At 39.1% G+C, this 20609-nt stretch overlaps 1 protein-coding gene across 4 annotated transcripts in view; it reads right to left on the reverse strand.

Moving 5' to 3' along the window:
* Positions 1-20609, reverse strand: part of OCRL (OCRL inositol polyphosphate-5-phosphatase) — a 54133-nt gene that overhangs the window by 11996 nt on the left and 21528 nt on the right. For all 4 annotated transcript variants that reach the window (XM_047716021.1, XM_047716020.1, XM_047716019.1 and 1 more), the window contains exons 10-18: positions 18948-19062; positions 17511-17627; positions 17219-17406; positions 14892-15003; positions 13392-13501; positions 11528-11663; positions 6463-6573; positions 5657-5822; positions 5157-5392 (exon numbers count right to left, since the gene is read on the reverse strand). In XM_047716021.1, coding sequence (XP_047571977.1) covers positions 5157-5392; positions 5657-5822; positions 6463-6573; positions 11528-11663; positions 13392-13501; positions 14892-15003; positions 17219-17406; positions 17511-17627; positions 18948-19062 — 1291 coding nt within the window. The remainder of the gene's footprint in view (positions 1-5156; positions 5393-5656; positions 5823-6462; positions 6574-11527; positions 11664-13391; positions 13502-14891; positions 15004-17218; positions 17407-17510; positions 17628-18947; positions 19063-20609) is intronic.

Here is a 20609-nt window from a genome sequence, read left to right on the forward strand (position 1 = left end):
TTCTGCAAAAGGCTGTGTGTTGCTCACATTTAAAAAAGGAACCTAATTCAGGATTCCCCAGTGGGGCAACCATGGCATGCTACAAATGCATTGCAAATCATTATTCACTCCAACATTCACCCGTAGAGGAATTTTGCCAGTAGTAAATGCAGTTAAAATAATGTAAAAGAGTCACTTAGAGGCAGATTCAAATTTAAAAATAAAAAGCAGAAAAGTGAATGGATATCAAAGTTCTAGAAAGGATCAGTTCCTATAAACTATAAAGAGAAGAAACACAAACCATATACCTAACAGGATAAGAAATGAGTGGTTGGGGGGCACCTGGGTGGCTCAGTGGGTTAAGCCTCTGCCTTCGGCCAGGGTTATGATCTCAGGGTCCTGGGATCGAGCCCCACATCGGGCTCTCTGCTCAGCGGGAAGCCCGCTTCCCCCTCTCTCTCTCTGCCTGCCTCTCTGCCTACTTGTGATCTCTCTCTCTGTCAAATAAATAAAATATTAAAAAAAAAAAAGAAATGAGTGGTTGGATCAGTAAGATGAAATAAACACCTAGTGAAAAGATCACTAGGGACAAATTAATTACCAAGCTGTTATTGTTGTTATTTCAAACTTTGATACAGTTCTCCAAATAAACATGTCCCCAAGCAAATATAGTCTGTCCACCCATCCTTCAACCTTTCTTGTCTCTGTATCTACCAGCAACACCTTTAACCAGATCTGGTAAGTTCAAACCTGGTCTCTCCATTAGTCCAATCTATAAGCAACACCAGACGATTCCTCAAAATATGTCAATTTACAACCTCATACTACTCATAAAAGGCTTCTGATAGTTGTAGATGCCCTGTGGCTCCAGCACAAACTCATCTGTTGACTTTGAGACTCTATCCCCTGCTCTCAAACCACCCTAACAGCCTCACATATTCTTTTCTTTAATCCTCACTCTTCCCAGGGAAATCTTACTATTTTTCATATATGGTCTTTTTGTTTTCACCTTCTAGCATTTATTCATCATGTCCCTTATACCTGGAAGAACATGCTCACCCAATACGTTAATACATATTTCTTTAGTACTTGGACTTGACTCAAAATACATCTATGATGAACCCCAAATCACTTTTCTAGTCCACTTTATTCTTATGTGCTGAATTTGTTTCTAGTTATGTTAATGTTACATAAATCAAATTTTCAAAAAGCCAAAATAGGCTGGTTCTGACATTGATCTTCATAGAAATTAGCGGTCATTCAATAAGCTTTTATAGCATATAAGGCTTGAGTAAATGGCACAGGAATCTATTAATACAAATTACAAGCTCCACAACTCTCATTCTAAATTCCTTGCCAAAATATTGATTTACCAAACACACTGGACATCAGCTAGTAGAGGTAGTTAATGTTTAGATTACATTTAACCAAATTCCCTATTAACTTCGATTTAGAATTTAGCCGTATTGTATACATAAGCAAACTTTCATCACCACTAAATTACAGTCCCTGAATAAACTCCATAGTACTTTGTATTCAATGTGTAATGAATAAATATTGATGACTCCAAGCTAGTTAATATGCTAGTTAATAAGCCAGAAAAAAAATCTATCTTTATTCTGGAAAAGAATAAAGAAAATTACAAATAAATTCTCCTCTGTTTGCCATTTGTGCTAATTCCAACTATGCTAGTAGGGGCAAAGTCACTGTCATTGAGAAGGGCAAGAAGAATGAAAAGGACTTGTGCCGGTTATTTCACTCCACATTTGGCAGGAAGAGGGTGTGGCACAACAATCTTTCTGAAATAGTACATGGAAAGTCGACGTAGGCACTGAACTCACTTCTGGTTTCACCAAAATTTTAAAGTAAATAATATAATAGAGGATAATAGGTATCATTATTAATAGCATCATCTCATAGGATCTGAAATATCATTCTGGGTCTTAGGACAAATATGAACAAACCTAAGAAAGCATTGCAGAAGGTCAAAATCAAGTCAAAACAGAGTGGGAAGATATTACAAATGGGGTACAGATAATTTTAGATTTCTTGTTTATTGCCCTACACTAATATGGACAACTTCATCATCAATGAGATACAGGAATTTAATAATACTGAAATGTGACAGGCTGTGGAAAGAAATCAGAACCCTATATTCTGCCTTCAGCTCAGGTCATGCATGATCCCAGGGTCCTGGGATCAAGTCCCACATTGGGCTTTCTGCTCAGCAGGAAGCTGGCTTCTCTCTCTCTCTCCTTTGTGTCCCCACCCTCAAATAAATAAATAAATAAAATCGTTTAAAAAGGAACCCTATATTCTACAAAATTAAAAGAATAAACAGGGACCACACACATACAATTTAATAAGAATTTCATAATTTCATAATGAAAAAATTAACAGGGTTCTATTTTTTTAAACCTTGAATCATTTGTGTAGGAAAAGGGCTTCCTACAGACCCATTAACTCCACTAAAGGTTTTGGCTACTACTTATTCATGGTCAAACAATGAATTACCTGATAACATTTTAAACAAAACAAAACATTTTCACGCTGGTTGAGCCTCCTTCCAGTCATTCTGTTTAAAACAGGACAATTACAATAAAGGGTATCATAATGCCACTGCCAACTTGGACCAAAAATAAAACTAGTTTCCGGATTATAGGAAATAAAGTGAAAGGAGGAAGTATGAAAGGATTAAATTTAAACAGTTACCAAGAGGAAACAGACAAATTTAGGAAATGGTGGATCCTTGACTGGGCAACTGTCCTGGACTCTAAAAAAAGTCAATGTCATTAAAGAAACAAAAGGGGAGAACTGTTTTACTCTAAAACAGACTGCAGGGGCACCTGGGTGGCTCAGCTGTTAAGTGTCTGCCTTATGCTCAAGTCATGCTCCCAGGTCTGGCTTCCTGCTCACTGGGAAACCTGCTTCTCCCTCTACCCACCCTCCCACCAGCACCACTGCTTGTGTTCCCTTTTTCGCTGTCTCGCTCTCTCTGTGTCAAATAAATAAATATTTTAAAAAACAAAAAACAAACAAATAAACAATCTGGGGTGCCTGGGTGGCTCAGTGGGTTAAAGCCTCTGCTTTCGGCTCAGGTCATGATCCCAGGGTCCTGGGATCAAGACCGCAGCAGGCTCTCTGCTCAGTGGGGAACCTGCTTCCCCCTCTCTCTGTCTCTGCCTGCCTCTCTGCCTACTTGTGATCTCTGTCTGTCAAATAAATAAATAAAATCTTAAAAAAAAAACAAGCTGCCTTTAGCTCAGGTCATGATCTGGGGGTCCTGGGATGGAGGCCTCTGTCGGGTTCCCTGCTCAGCTGGGAGTCTGCTTCTCCCTCTGCCCCCACCTACCCCACTTGTGCATGCTCTCGCTCTCTTAAATAAATAAATAAAATCTTTTAAAAAATAAATAAAAGAGACTGCAGAGACGTCACCAAAGGTATTATATGAACCCAGATGAGATTCTGGCTTCAAAAGCTACCGAAAAATTCTTGAGACAACTGGGGAAACTGAAATGTGGAGTGGCTAGTTTTCTTAGGCATAATAATGGTATTGTGCTTATAAAGAAATTGTCTTTTTTCTTAAGAGGCAGGCTAACGTGTTCACCAGTAAAGTGACACATCACTACTTCATTTCAAATGGTACGGCAGAAAAGAAAAAATACAGATCTATATCTATAAGGAACGTGAGTGTTCACTGTATTGTTCTTTCCATTTTTCTGCATATTTGTCACTTTCATAATTAAAAGTTGGGAAAAAGAAAGCTGGGAAACGGTGTTTGGGATGGAGGGAAGGGGGCAGGGAAAAAAGGAGAAACTTCATTTGGAATATATCCTAAATGGTGAAATACTAAATTTGAAAGACAGAATATAGTGGGAAAAGAGAAAACAAGTATTGTAAGAAATAACAGAATGTAAGGATGTGAATTTCTGAAGAAAATGGTTCTCTCTCAAACAGAGGTAATACACCCAGTCATGAGGGCTCTAGGGAAACAAGTATAATTCCAAGAAAGAATGCTGGGACTGGACTCAAGTGTTTTAATCTACCATCTGAGTCATAGCTAAAACAATTCTATGGCAACAGAAGAGATCACATTCAGACAAGCCAGCAGCCTGCCCGCTGGTCTGGCCCTCCTTGTTGATGATAAAATCACTGCTCTGGCGAGGCTGAAAGGATCAACATGATTACTAATAGAAATGATAAAGTATGGCTGTCACGTCACCTCATTTTCTTCGGTAAAAGACCAAAAGTATGCTTTTATAGCCCAAAGAGGTCTGCACTCTTCAGGTGCAGGAATATTTTCATTTAGAAGAAACGTTCTTAATAGGATGAACCTGTTACTAAATCAGTTTATGTTACTGAAGATAAGCGTTTCTTCCATAAGGAAACTGATATTAGAGCTTGGAATCAGGGAGGGGAAATCCTACTCCTTCCCTTTGTTAAGTGTGTTCTAATAAACATGCCGCAAACTCCAGGGCACATTATAATCATCCAGAATGCTGATAAAATGCAGGTTCCTAAGCCCTGCGCCCTGGGACTGTGATTCTATTGCCAGAGATGAGTGGGGGTGGGGAGAGAATGTGTACTTGTTCAAGGACCCCTGCAGGATTCTGAGGCAGGTGCTCTGAAGTTCACTTATAGGTCTGGGCTGCAACACGTAGCCAAGTTTGGGATTAGATATGATGATACAGTGAGGAGTTATTAGACTAAGAATCAAAAAGTCTGGGGGACAGACTTGTCACTAACTTATTCCATTTTGGGCAAGTTCTTGTCTTTGTGCCTCGGCTTTCTCATGTGTTTAATGAGGGTAATACTGCTGCCCCCAGTTACTGTATCTTGCATACATGCTAATGTATACAAGAGTGACTCAGAGTAGGAAGAGCATAACAATTAAGCATTAGATCTTTGAGAAGGGAGCCTTTAATCTAATTCAGTGAACTTAGTATTACATATTATATTCCTGACGAGAGCCAATTACTGATTGCTCTCTTCGCTTTCCTTTTAGGCTTAATCTAACGCAAGTAGTGCCAGAGTAAGGTGACATTCTTGCTCTTATTTATCAACTGACAATTCCACCAACCCCGACCAAAGAGAAAGCACAGAGACAATGAGGATATCCCTTAAGTATTACGAAAATTACATCTAGAGGAGGTTCCATATCTTAGAATGTTTCTTACCAAGTCTATGAGTTTGGTGACGGGAACTTCTCGGATTGGTCTTTTCATTCGGCACAAAGCCTCTAAGGATGTACCAAAACAACTTGGGAGGTAATTTCCACTAATGGTCAAGAAGTAATCTTTGCCTCGATCCAGGTGAAGGACTAGAATATCTTCAATCTTATCTTCCCCTGAATTCAGGATGGTCACAGAGTCTTTGCTGACATACACATCAAGGGAAATGTCCACTGTCTCATCTGAAATTTAAGAAATGACACATGGTAACAGAAATTTCTGATGGAAGAGCAAAAGGGAGATGAGAACCAACAGAAGTAGTGTCCTCTAAAAAATCACCAAGTGATGGAGGAGACACTGGACACACAAAAGAGGTCTCCCCAGTATAATGACAGTGAAGGTAAGAGACATGTGGTTAGAAAACAAGAAGTTAAACAAAGGGAGGCATGGGAGTCATGGGGAGATGATACATTGCAAGCAGAGACAATGGGAAAGGGACAACTCACTTGGCTCCAAGTAGCCCTCAAAAGGTTCAGCCCGAAGCCATGGCTTGCAGTACTGGCTGTCATTAAGTTTAGGGATGAAAGAAAAATGGCAGGGAACCTGTCCATTGTTGCTGATCTGGAACTTCTCCTTTTGTAGTTGCCGAAACTTCACATTCTCAAACACAAACTGGGGAATAACAGACAGACACAAACATGCATCACTAGTAGGGGGAGTATGTCAGTTGGATTATTCCATAGAGAATATGAATAAAGAATAAAGTAATTATTAACCAGGTGTGCAACTGCTGTATGCATTCACCAGCTGAGCCAGCTGGACATGATGCCCTCTCATTTCCTGTTGTATTCACACCAGCGGAGGAGGAATTACACAGCTCTTGCTACTTCTCTAGGCTACTCTAATGGTTCCTGAGAACCTAAGAGGGTAACCCAACCTTGGGTCAGGACATCCATCCCATGACCAAGTAAGCCCTGGTTCCTGACATATGAATTAACCAGCAACTCTGAAATATTAAATAAGAGCAGCTAACATCTGAGGGTGTACTTCATGCCAGGAGCTGTTTTAAGAGCTTCACACATGTTAACTCGTGTAATCCTCACAACCACCCCTTTAACCAGAAAAGGAAACTGTGGCTCTCAGAGAGTTACACAAGTGCCTCTAAATGACAGTGCTTGTATCACTGGAGGCAGTTTGACTCTAGCACACATGGTTTTTACCACTTTGCTGTGCTGCCTCCTCTACCAAACATGGTTTCCCCCAGACTAACCACAATGGGCAGTAGATAGGGAAGCCATGTATTTTTGCTCACCTCCCTCCTGCTGAGTTCTAAGGAAGGAAGGAAGTCATTTTCCATCCTGTCCATAATCCGTACAATATCTTCAAACACTTTCCGATACCTCCGTTCATCCACAACCTTCACCTGAAAGAAAACAAACCCTCTTTTCAGTCTTACATGCTCCTAGCTCATCTTCCCTTGAGATTACCTAATAATTTAAAATGGGTTGTTACAGCAATCATTTAAAATAAACTGTGGTGCAAACAACATCCTCAAACACTTTCTGAAATATCGCTCTATCCACAACTTTTACCTCAAAGAAAACAGATCTTATTTTAGCCTTGTGTGCTCTCAGCCTGAATCTCTAAGAGTCTTTTTTTAAAATGTCACTAAAACAAATATAAATTAAAGTAAGCATTAGAGCATACCCACTTTATGGTAAAGGTATGGCTAATTGGTTAATTTCCTGGAAAAGTCAAACCTCTGTACTAAGAAGCTTGGCGGTAATGTTTGGGAAGAACATTTTCTTGCTCCACTGTTATTTGGTGGTGGGGGAAATGTGACAATTGTGGTAGAAATTATTTCTTGCATTGCACAAAATAAGTGTCAAAACATAGCTAAGTACTGTTTCTAAAAATGATCACAAAGCATTAAAACAGCAGAAAAAATAATTAAACCATTTAATTATATTAGCTGCTATGCACAATGCCAAGAATAATAACGTCAACACACAGATTATATAATGACAAAGGCATGTCAGTAAATAGATCCTATGGCCATTTTAGAAAATAGCCAATACAAAATGCCCTAGATTAGAGTAAAAGCATGACAATGGACAAACAAATCATTTCAACTAATAGATCAAAAAACATCTCCCATAGCACATTCAGGCTTCCTGATATAGCTGTGTTTTTTTTTTCACTATTAAAACTTCATACAAATCAGGGCGCCTGGGTGGCTCAGTGGGTTAAGCCACTGCCTTCGGCTCAGGTCATGATCTCAGGGTCCTGGGATCGAGTCCCGCATCGGGCTCTCTGCTCAGCGGGAAGCCTGCTTCCCTCTCTCTCTCTGCTTGCCTCTCTGTCTACTTGTGATCTCTCTCTGTCAAATAAATAAATAAAATCTTAAAAAAAAAAAAAAATCCTTTAAAAAAAATAAAAAAAAAACTTCATACAAATCAATGCCAAAAATGCACATAATTAACATAGCATTTTAACTTATTGAAGTCCCAGTTTCTTTTTAGAATAGGAAACTTCACAAATTCAACGTCAAAAAAAAAGGACTGATGCATGTAGAAGAAGTTATAAATCAAATGTGGAAAATAAGAACATCAAAGCTGAGCCAAATATCTCAAAGACTGGGAAGGTCTTATGTATCTAAACCATAACACTTAGAAAACTGAGGAGCAGGCAATCACTAATGTCACCAGAGTCCACACTACAGTATTAGGTTAGGAGAAATGTTATACTTTTAAAATATTCTTGGGGCGCCTGGGTGGCTCAGTGGGTTGAGCCGCTGCCTTCGGCTCAGGTCATGATCTCAGGGTCCTGGGATCGAGCCCCGCATCGGGCTCTCTGCTCAGCGGGGAGCCTGCTTCCTCCTCTCTCTCTGCCTGCCTCTCTGCCTGCTTGTGATCTCTGTCTGTCAAATAAATAAATAAATAAATAAATAAAATATTCTTATAAAATTTTGCAACTTGTTTTTTATAAGGTATTTTACATGTCTCATCTTTTCACAATAACCTGCAAAGCTACCCAAGCAAGTATTATTCTTCTGATCATTGAGTAGATCGAGATACAAAAGATCAACTAAGTTGCTCCCTGCTACAGTTAATACCAGAAGTTGTATATGGACCTCTACTGCCAAGACCCTTTCCAAAATACCAGCTACACAACAGAATTAATTCAGGTAGGTCTTAAAAATACAGATGCCTTGGCCTACTGCAGTTTTTAAAAGCTCTCTATGTAATTTCTATGTCCACCAAAGTCAGAACTAATGCAATATATCCCATTACCAAGTACCAGGGTGAAAACCCAATCTCAGCCTAATCTCAGCCAGCCCACAGCAAGTCTTCTAAAGTTAACTGGCCATTGAGCACTTGGTTCCTTTGTTAACAGTCACTGATGACAGTGGTGGTAAAAATATAATGTGTTTTTTAAAGCCTCTAATCATAGCATCCCCAAGAAACCAAAATATGGGGTGGTTACTAAAGGAAATTTAAAATCTTTCCTCAGTGGGTTATCATGATCATAACCCTTAATGGCACATCAAGGATAATGAAGGGGAAGAAAACATAGAATGTAATCACCACCTGATATACCCACTTTAGAAAAGGAATTACCAACAAAATTAGGAATTAAGAATGAGCTAGATGATCAATGAGCAAGATCTTTCTGTAATGACATGGATAGCTCTCCAAGACACACTACTGATTTTTTTTTTTTAAAAGCAAGTTGCAGACTAACACATACAGTATGAGACCATCTATAATATTTGTACCAACACATAGAAAAATACTCTATTGTGTATGGGTCAACAGAAAAACATATGCAAAAGTCTAGAACTGTGCTGTTCAAGATAATAGCCAAAAGCCACATTTGGACATTTAAATATACATTACTTCAAATTAAATAAAACAGAAAATTCAGCTCTCTCAATCATACTAGCTATGCTTCAAGTGATCCAGAGCCACCTAAAGTTAGCAGTACTGTACTGGACAGTACAGATCTATAACATTTCCATCATCACAGAAACACCTACTGGACTGTGGTCTATAAAGATATAAATTCATAACGGTAGTTGGCCTGGCTGGGAAGTGGGGCTTTTGGGCAAAGGTGGGAGTGCGGGATAGAACAGGGATTGAAGAACTCCAGACTTATCTGTAAATTTTGCTTATATATTTTTTTTTATTTTAAAGAAAAAGCACTTTTGAATTCCTGTGCAATTTAACTAGTATTAAAAACTAGAAAGGTAGACCTTTATTAAAGATACACAAAAATACACAAGAAGCATGGAAAATTTTTAAATATCCTGCTGGGAGCTCTGGATTAATATGTGTAGAATTTTACAAATATTCCAAAGTTCTGAAAAGAAATACAAACAAAAAAGCCAAGCATAGCTGATTAAACCAAAAAGGTTAGTGTCTGGGGAAAGACATCCTTTTAAAAATGGATCAAGAGAGGGAGGGCAACTGGGTGCCTCAGTAGTTAAGCGTCTGCCTTCTTGGCTCAGGTCATGATCCCAGGGTCCTGGGATCAAGCCTCACATGGGGCTCCCCGCTCACAGGGAGTCTGCTTCTTTCTCTCTCTCCCTCTCCTATTCCCTCTCTTGTCTCTCTGTGTCAAATAAATAAATAATATCTTAAAAAATGGTTCAAGAGAATTAAAATGAAGAAAACAGGGCAGACCACAAGTACAAACAAGAAATTAGGTGGGGTAAAAGTAGTTATCTAAAGGTTTATCTAGTTAATAAGTTCTTTGGAACTATAGAGGCATTATGGGGTTAGTGGAAAGAACACCTATAGGCTTGGGAGTTAAACAGACAAGATTTGAATCTTAGCTCTCCTTCTAGGTGAATGCATGTAAAGAAGTTATTTAATCTCATCAGTTCTCCATTTGCTCATCTGTTAAATGAGAAATATTTAACTCAAAGTACTGTTGTGAGGAGTAAATGAGATGTGTATAAATTTTTCATTACAGTCCCTGGCACATACTAGCTACTATTTGAGAAATACTTACTATTATTTTAAAATTTCAAAATGGACAAAACTCAAGTCACAACTGCCTCGATAAAATTTAGATTCTGTTCTGAGACTAAGAACTAATTCTATAAATAAAGGAAATACCCCAAAGTCATTCCCCTTTAAGACAGGAGTAGGACAAGACATGTTGGTGATAATCTGAAAAGCCAAAAGAATCAAATATCCATCTATTATGTTCTTCACATGTCTCACCTCATCAATCCTCATAAGTAAGTACCATTGTTATCTCCATTTTATAGAGGAGGAAACTGAGGCACAGGGCTGTTACATATGTTTTCCAGGGTTACAGACTTAGAAAGTCGTTGAACTGGGATGCAAATCTAAGCAGTCTATCTCTAAAGTCCACCCTATCAAGCACTGCACTTTATAGATTCTGACAGATTACAGGACTGGAGGTCTGGAAAATCTACAAGAAATAATCTAAATGTACTAGCTGTAATAAATCAGTAAGATCCTAAGACATAACCTACATACCATTAACATGCAGCTAAAATATACAAGTGAAAACAAAAACTACTCACATCGGAGACAAAAAAATTAAATATCTGGCCATCAATCCAGCCCAGGATGCAACAGTTAAAGAAAAATTTTAAAACTTGTGCTCCTGGGGGCGCCTGGGTGGTAGTCGGTTAAGTGTCTGACTCTTGGTTTCCGCTCAGGTCATGATCTTGGGTCCTGGGATAGAGGCCCATACCGGACTCCACACACTTGGCATGGGATCTGCTTGGGATTCTCTCTCTCTCTCTGCCCCTCCTGCTCATGCTCTCTTTTTCTCTAAGATAATAAAGATATCTTATCTTATCTCTAAGATAAATAAATCTTTTAAAAAATTTAAAACTTGTGCTCCTGGACAGCAAATTTCACTAATAGTATGGCTGACAACATGACTTTTAAGGTAAGATACAGAAGTGGTTGTATGCCACCCAGTCAAATGCCTTTGCTCCTGCTGTCCCCACCCCTTCACCTGGAACCTCTCTCCCAGGGCTTTCCTTCCTTTTTATCTGATGAGAGGCTACTCATCCTTTAAAACGTAGCTTCCAATTCTTCCTTATGTATAACAACTTTAGTAGGAGTCTAAGGTTACCACCCAGCCATTATGCAGCATAAGAAACATCTGTGTCACTAAAAGGCCTAGCACATTAAGAAGCATATGGACGGCATTTAGGAGGATTGAGGGCACTAATTTCTCAATGTTGCAAATGATTATTTGGTTATGGTAACATTTAGGGCTCACTGAACTACTGAACTGTTTTGAGTCTAAACGATGTTCTAAGAATACCTAACACACACACACACACACACACACAAACACAAATAAACGAACAAACAAGTGTTTACCCCAATATGGAAGAGGGCGCTAACAGGCTTGTGGTCACTGGTTTTTAGTTCCATATGACTCCGGTAATGAAGCTGATTAACATTTGTTCCTCTCCAAAGAATCCGGTCACACCAGGCTGGAACCCGACATTTCCCACTGCAAATAAAGAAAGACATTTAAAGGGAACATACCACACAATAATGTAATACATACCATACTGGTTCAGACCTGGGTTAAGTCCTTTTTTATATGCTTCTCCTTTCCTAATGATCCCAACTCTAATATTCCCTATATTCCCTATATAATATTCCCTATATTCAAGCTCTATAAAGGGCCTGTGTCTGCTTGTTTGCCACTGAATTCCCAACCTCTAGCACATTATCTTGTGCAAAGTAGGTGTTCAATGAATAGTTGTTTAATGAATGAATAAACAGTGCTTCCAAAATCCACATTACAACTTCAACAACACTGTCCCAGGGGAAAATATAATAACTTCTTCTTAAAATATCCTCAGAAGGTCAGGATTATATTCAGCACTTTGCTCAATGAACTGCAATGACATTTCACAGAGACAGACAACTAATAAAAATCTAAAAATCCAATCCTATATTCCAAGACTGGGCTTAATTTCTGGAGATAAATAATAGTAGAGATTTCTCCTTTAAACCTAGATTTTCATGAAAGTCTAGCTTCTTCAGATAGAGATGAACTAACTAAGCATGCAAGTCTGAACATATAACAGCCCACAGATTACTAAGGTTAGGGACAAAACCTATTCATCATTATATTAAAATAAGCAACACCTTGTACACCTGATCCAGAAGTGACACAAATAAGTTCTTATCAGTAGCTATTCAATTGACTCTCAAATCAGGTGAGTGGGAGAAACAAGGTGAAGTGCATAAGCTCTGCCAGTGTCACTTTTCACTTGCTGACCAGCTCCCCCAGGACACAAGGATACAGACTCCTCTCCACCATACCCTAGTGCTCTGAGTCTACAGAAGCTGAATATGCCCAGGCATTTTCTCTTTCAAGCTTCTGGGCTCAGCCAGATAGGAAACGAAGAGATAGCAGGTAGAAGACAGTTACCAGGAACATAGTGACAGGGGCGCTTTACTGGGGGGAATTAGGAAATCAAAGCTCTCCTCTCCCACCAGACAGTGGTTCTTAGCTTTCTCTGGCAGTTGCCGAGGTTGGGCCCAGGCATCAGTATTTTTTTAAAAAATTTTTTTAAAGATTTTATTTGACAGATAGAGATCACAGTAGGCAGAGAGGCAGGCAGAGAGAGAGAGAGGAGGAAGCAGGCTCCCCGCCGAGCAGAGAGCCCAATGCGGGGCCCGATCCCAGAACCCTGAGATCATGACCTAGAGCCAAAGGCAGAGGCTTAACCCACTGAGCCACCCAGGTGCTCCCAGGCATCAGTATTTTTTAAAGTCCCCCCAAGAGATTCTAATGGATAGTCAGGGCTGAGAACCACTGTGTTGGAAGAACCTATCATGGTTCACTTTCTGGTGATCTGAGCTGAGGAGCTGAGAAACAATTTGGGAAAAAAAAAAAACCATTCAGAACAGGATAATCTGTAAGGAAATAAGGGTGGAATCAGGAAGGTAAAAATCTAAGTCTGTTTAGATGACAGAAATAAGGCACTGCAGGCAGCCCATAAAACTTGAACAGCTCTGTCACAGAAGAAGTAATACTTTCTTCAGATAAGCTTACCTTTAAGTTCACATGAATTAAAAACTCTTCTGTAATAGCACTGAGCCATTAAGTTTTTATATCCGCTTCTGGCGTAACAGAAAAAATTCCTAGCCCTTCACCAATGTAGTCAGACAGAAATAAAAGCAAGCCTGAACCCATTCCAGGAGGAGGGTCTTATTACTTTACCTGGAATCCCATCGGTCTGTTTTAGAGTCATACTTATAAGTGGGGATAAATTTGATTTCACCTTCGGTGAAGTCAGCAAAAGCTTTTTTCTGTGTGCGCTGAATATTTAGCTAGAGATGGAAAGAAGCATCACGTAAGCAGGGTAACACCATCTTAATACAAGTGATAATCAGGTTGATCATCCATTTCTGACTAGTTCCACAGCCTTTCCAACTATCAGATACATAAATGAAATTTCTGTACCTTGTGAATTAAAATCTTGCCATTCCCATAGCATCTAAACTCACCCACAGATAGGATGCTCATTATGAATACATTGCTAATTTTTTATTGCTAACAGTCAGCGGGTAGAATGGCAAAATGAAATATGAATAATCTAGAGTTCTCCCAAACGGGACAGGAACCATCTAGCAAAATTTTAATTTAAAAACACACATACACACAAATGTGTGGATAACTCCAAAAGCCAAATTCAGTGAATTTGGACACATACACACGAATGAATGGATAACTCCAAAAGCCAAATTCAGTGAATCGTTACGGATCATTCTGAAAGTTATCCTCACTCAAATACTTTACCAGAATTACATAAGATTCAGAATTTATTCCAACTGTACCCCTTTGGAAGCATGACAGAGGAAGAAATGTAAAGAAATCCACCAGCCAACCTCAATACGAAGAAAGATACAGCCAAAAAAGGCTCACTATAAAAAAAAAACCATTCAACTACAGAAATCCTAAATTTTTAGTATGTCTGAAGGTCAAAAAGGCTTACATAAGGATTTAAAGACATTAAAATCAAATCAAAACATTCTCTTCCTCCATAAGCAGCATTCAGTTTTAGCAACCAGTATCTAGAAGCTGAAGTAAAAATTCAAGTCATGTGCCAGGTTCCAAGGCAAATTTACAGAAAACTAGGTTCCTGAATATCCAGTTTTATATAAATGTTACTGAACATTGCTTTTCCCACAGGTTTTAACATTGATAAGCCAGATAGCCCCAACTTCTCAATCAGTTCCCATTAGACCACAGTCTGTGTTATTTATCCCAAACTTCTCTTCCGTTCTTCCCAATCTCCTCACAGGGCCTCCCTCTTTTACCTCCACACTGCTGCTAAGCCTGCCAAGTAATCACACAGCAACTTTCCCTGTTCCATCTGCCAAACCACATCAACATAGCTGAAGGCCCACTTCCTCCAGGAAGTACTCTCCAATTAACCCCGCCCATTCTCCACCTTATTTATATGAATCTCTGAAATCTCTTCTTGATAAAGACAATGAACAAATGTTGTATTTACTTTTTATCTCTCCTGTTCCTATCCAAGCACTTCATAAAAGCACTACAAACCTCGTGTGTATTACTAGTCTTATGTTTTCTCAAGACAATGAGACCTTTCCATCTATTCCTAGACTAAGACACACCTGCCACACACATATCTCATAAACCTAGCAATACTGTCTGCCATTTAGGAAAGTACCTATAACATGAAAATTTACTCACCTGGTCAAATTTCAAGAGTCTCTGAAGGTCATTTTTGTTAATAAGACTCTTCACTTCATTGGCATCAGGCATACAAAGTCTATAGTTCAAATCTCCCAACCAGATGACAACACTGAAGATCAAGAAATACATAAATAGGAGTAGCAATAATTAGCATAAAAAGAGAAAATGGAGAGAAAAAAACTAGGTCGATTATTGATAAGGATTCATTTATCACTACCTGAGACAAAGGGTTTAAGCTACAACTTATCCTTCAGAGTGAAGTACTACCAACACCTGAGAAGGCCCAGGGATTACCAAACAGGCGGGAAGATAGGCATTCCATACATGAAGAACAAAGATAGGGAAATAGAGTGTTATGTGTGGGATTCAGAAGCCAAGGAGTTAACTGCCTAAAAGAAGCATGTAGTTTATTTGCTGGACTAGTGCCGAAATTTTGTCTGGCTGCCTGCCAGGTCTCCAGGGGAAAAGAATCTGAACATTTTCTGCCTCTCTGAGCCCTGACATTCTGCAGGCTAAGGTCTGCATGGTCTGAATGACAGCTCTCCCAGTCAGGACCCTAGCAAAAGTAGGTCCACAGCTCTCCACTATAGCCAACCTGCCTATCCCTGCCCCAGATCCACAGTCCAAGTCGCAGACAGGAGGAAGACTGGCTTGCCACAGGATTCTCAAGCTCCCAATCACGGCAACAGGCCCCTACATGTGCTGAGAGCCCCCAAGGGGAGACCCTGAAATTACTACACTAAAAGGGATTCTCCTTGTGAGCTATCCCAAGTCCTGAATGGGGTCTCTTTGGCAATCTAAAATGCAACATGAAATTTCTGGAATTCTGAGGAAACAAATTTAAGGAATTTCAGGGCAACTGTTTATTTTTTTATTTTTTAAAGATTTTATTTATTTATTTGACAGACAGAGATCACAAGTAGGCAGAGAGGCAGGCAGAGAGAGAGGGAGGAAGCAGGCTCCCTGCTGAGCAGAAAGCCCTATGTGGGGCTTGATCCCAGGACCCTGGGACCATGACCTGAGCCGAAGGCAGAGGCTTTAACCCACTGAGCCACCCAGGTGCCCCAGGGCAACTGTTTATTAATGTCAAGGCCTTGACTTTTTACTACCATGATACAGAATTGTATATGATCCTAATTGTTAAGATAATATGGAAACAGGCTAATATCACTACCCTTCCCTATTCTTTCCTCAATTACCCCACTCTGTTGATGCTAATATCCTAAATTATCTTTTGTTTTCCTACTAATTCCCATCTCAAACCACTCTCAGAATTTCAATTACCATTATTAATTTCTTGACAATTATTCATTTCCTACCACCCAATCCATCCCTCAACTGATTTCTGCTTCTATCCTTAAGCCCTATTCTCCATGAACCTTTCTCCCATATTATTATATTGACCCACTGTTGTCTAAATCTCCATTGCCCCTATTCTTAATGATTCACAGCCACTAATAAGAACATACATATACATATACATATACAGTACATACGAAATATATACACTAATATGGGTAATGTAATACACAGACACACACACACATACACACTGGCTTGGAAAGAGACCCACAATAATAGGACGATATAGTCCTATGTAATAAGTGTGCATGTGTTTGTATGCATATAGAGAAAGCTCTAGAATAGCACTATTCACAGGAAATAAAATGCATGTCACAGATGTAATTTTAAATTTTTTAGTAGCTGCATTTAAAAAGTAAAAGAAACAAGTAAAAATAACTTTAACAATAAATTTCCTTTAAGTCAATATATCCAGATTATCATTTCAACATGTAATCAATATTGAAAAACCGAGGTATTTTACATTTTTCCCACTAAGTCTCTGAAATCCATGTGCAGTTTATGTTTACAGCAATCTCAATTTGGTCTAACTACTTTCAATTGTCCAATAGCCACTTATGGCTGGCTGTCACAATGGACAGCATAGTTCCAGGATACACAGTGAAATGTTAATATCAGTTTCCTCTGAGAGACTGGCTGGGAGAGCAGAGTGATTTCTACTTTTAATTTTCTTTAATTATATTTACAATGAACATTTCTATTTTATAATAAAACACAATAAAAACTGACTCCAACTGACAGACACCTCCAGCATTACTCTTATATGGCCACTAATAGAACTAATCTTACCTCTGATAGCAAATCTGATTTCTCTGCCTCAATGAATCTGCTATTCCTCAAAAACCCTGTCTTCTTTGTGACCCCAATCCCTAAATGGTAATCCTTCACTCTTCACAGTTTCCTATCCATTTAATCTCTTCTCAGCCCCACTATTCAAAGGCAAAGGAGATTGAACCACTCACTCATGTTTCATGATGTTCAGCTGTGGAAGGGTCTGATTTGGGACCACAAAACTCATACGTGCACAGATGTCCTTATAATCTTGATTCCTTCTCTCAAAGTCCTCCACGTGGGCAGCCAGGTGGGAGTTGACAATGCAAAAGGTAGTGTTGTGAAATACAAATCTCACAGCTACCCCACCTTTGTTTCCCTGTTAGCAAGAGTAATTATTTACAGTTAGTACAAAGACACAACTAGCAGTTAAACGTTAAATGGACATAAATAATAATCAAGCTCATTTCCAAAGTAACTTGCCATTTTCCCCATGATTCCAGTTCCAACTGTTTCTGTAGCAACATCACGGATATATCGCCACTGGTCCTTTCTGGCAAATATGAGGAGCATCATCCCAACAAGGCGGACTAGTTGAACCTACAAGTTCCACGGAGTTAGAAAAGGTTCATGTTAATACCACTCTTTGCCACACATCTTGCCCAACAACTGATTTTCCACCAGGAAGATATTAATGATGCTCAAATATGAATCCAAATCCTCTAATTTCCCAGTGGACCCCATAAAAAGGAAACAAAATTTCTCTGGGCAAGCTCTTATCTGACTCTGACTAGCAGGAGTTAAAAGTCTCTGGGGACATCAAGTACACTCAGCTCTAGGATTCATTATTTTAAACACTTATAAACCTACCAGGAGTTGATAGCATTAAAAAAAATCAAATAAAACCCCTATCCCAGCTTGTTCCTTTTGCTTCTCCTTCTTAGTTTCTGATTTCCAATTTCTTAAGAAATTAAAACTTATAAAAGAGCAATCTTTTAAAATTTTTTTTTATTTTTTTAAAGATTTTATTTATTTATTTGACAGAGATCACAAGTAGGCAGAGAGGCAGTCAGAGAGAGAGAGGAGGAAGCAGGCTCCCTGCTGAGCAGAGAGCCCGATGTAGGGCTCCATCTCAGGACCCTGGGATCATGACCTGAGCCGAAGGCAGAGGCTTTAACCCACTGAGCCACCCAGGCGCCCAAGAGCAATCTTTTTTATTCTGATTATTTTTAGTCTGAGAACTAGAGCTAGAAATATGTCTGAAATATGTGTTAAATCAGTGACCTATATGAGAGGAGTAACACCTTCAGGATTTTTACTACCTATATCAACTGTCAGAAGAAGTAAATGAAAAATATTCAGATGACTACTTTTAAAGAGCTTATATGGTAGCCATATAATTAAAATAACTCTTCTGGTAGCCTCTACCACTTGCTTTCTAAAGACCAACAAATTGCCCTACCTTGCTAAAGTCAACTCTACTTTTGATTTATAACAAATTTTAGAACTCATTTAAATTCTACAACACTTCTTGCTGATTCCACAGCATACCCTATGCACCCACATGCTTCAAACTACTTTTCTATAAAGCATCCGGTTCTGACCATGCCAGCGAACAATTCTGATCTTAAACTCTTACTGTTACCTTATAAGTAATTATTTTAAGCTAATTATCATTCTGAGAATAAAATTCTTCTTTTCTCTTAAAACCACCTAAATAATGAAAACATAGGATCAGAAAGCTCAGGAAAATTTTTTTCTAGAAAAATAGGTGTAAAGAATTAGTCTGTCCATTGCAGTATTACACTCAGGGAAAAAGCCAATTAAACCATTCTTTTGGAACAAGTTATAGATAACAGAATAACTTATAGGGAGTTCTATTCAGTTGTATATTAAAAAAGAAAATGAAATGCAGCTTACTTTTTTATACTTGGCTTTGGAATGCAAACCTCTCTCTACAGCCATGGACCACTCTTGTTCTTTCACAGACTCAAAGTAGAAAAAGGCTTCTGTGCTCAAGTCCAGCTCTTGGAATCTGAAAAAAACAAGAAGACATGAGATCTATACATCTCCCATAATTATCTCTGTCTGAGATAATTTCCCATTTTCTGAGACATTAGGTGAAAAGGGAATGGGGAAAGACACAAATTTTTATAGAACTGCTCTATTGATCCAGGTGATCAGTAAGGACAAGCAGCTTTCTTTTTCAAAAGATCTTCTATATGTATATGCACCAGCTATGCAAAATAAATCTTAAAAAGGGGGCGGGGGCACCTGGGTGGTTCAATTGGTTGAGCAGCTGACTTTTGATTTCAGCTCAGTTCATGATCTCAGGGTCCTGGGATCCCTGCTCAGTGGCTAGGCTGCTCAAAGATTCTCCCTCCCCCTGCTCCTCTCCCTGCCCCTCCCCGGGCTTATGCACTCTCTCTCCCATAATAAATCTTTTTTTAAAAAAGTATATGCAGGGGAGTCGTGGGGTGAAGGGAGGAAAAAATGAACAAGAGGGGACCGGGGAGAGAGACAAACCATAAGAGACTCAATCTCAGGAAACAAACTGAGAGTGGTGCCTGGGTGGCTCAGTGGGTTAACCCTCTGCCTTCAGCTCAGGTCACGATCTCAGGGTCCTGGAATTGAGCCTCGCACTGGCAGCCCGCTCTCTCCTCGGCAGGGAGCCTGCCTCCCCCGCCTTCTCTGCCGGCCCCTCTGCCTACTTGTCATCTCTGCCTGTCAAATAAATAAATAAAATCTTTTTTAAAAAAAGGAAACAGGGGAGCCTGGGTGGCTCAGTGGGTTAAGCCTCTGCCTTCGGCTCAGGTCATGATCTCAGGGTCCTGGGATCGATCCCCACATCCGGCTCTCTGCTCGGTGGGGAGCCTGCTTCCTCCTCTCTCTTTCTGTCTCTCTGCCTGCCTCTCTGCCTACTTGTGATCTCTGTCAAATAAATAAATAAAATCTTTAAAAAAAAAAAAAGGAAACAAACTGAGGGTTGCTGGTGGGGGGTGGGGGGAGTAGGGTGGCTGGGTTATGGACATCAGGGAGGGTATGTGCTATGGTGAATGCTGTGAATTGTGTAAGACTAATGATTCACAGACCTGTACCCCTGAAACATATAATACATTATATGTTAATAAAAAATTAAAAAATTAATTTAAAAAATATGCATAAGAATCTTGTCAAAGATCAATGTCAAAAAAACTAATCTTTACTTTTATAAATCTGACATTGTCTTCCATAGAAAAATTAAAACAGTATTGTCTCCAAAAAATATACGCAAAGACTATGTAAAACATAAACAAAAAACAAAAAACCTCCATAAGGGACAACAGTGGAGCTTTGTTTATATATTCTAGGAATAGTCACTGTTGGACTTGACCTCAAGTCTGTTTCTATTAAGAATGCAGTTTTCTTTGCATTTTGATGTTTCCTTTCACTATTTCAGGTATCATTCCTTTCTTATCTCATAAATTTAACCCACAAGTTAATTCTCACATATAGTCTAAGGTCAGTTTTTACCAAACAGTTAAAAAAGCAAAAGGAGAACAAAATGTCACGGAAACTAATACCAAATATATAGCCAAAAGG

The sequence above is a fragment of the Lutra lutra genome, chromosome X, assembly GCF_902655055.1.
Source record: "Lutra lutra chromosome X, mLutLut1.2, whole genome shotgun sequence".
In the NCBI taxonomy this organism is placed as follows: Eukaryota; Metazoa; Chordata; class Mammalia; order Carnivora; family Mustelidae; genus Lutra; species Lutra lutra.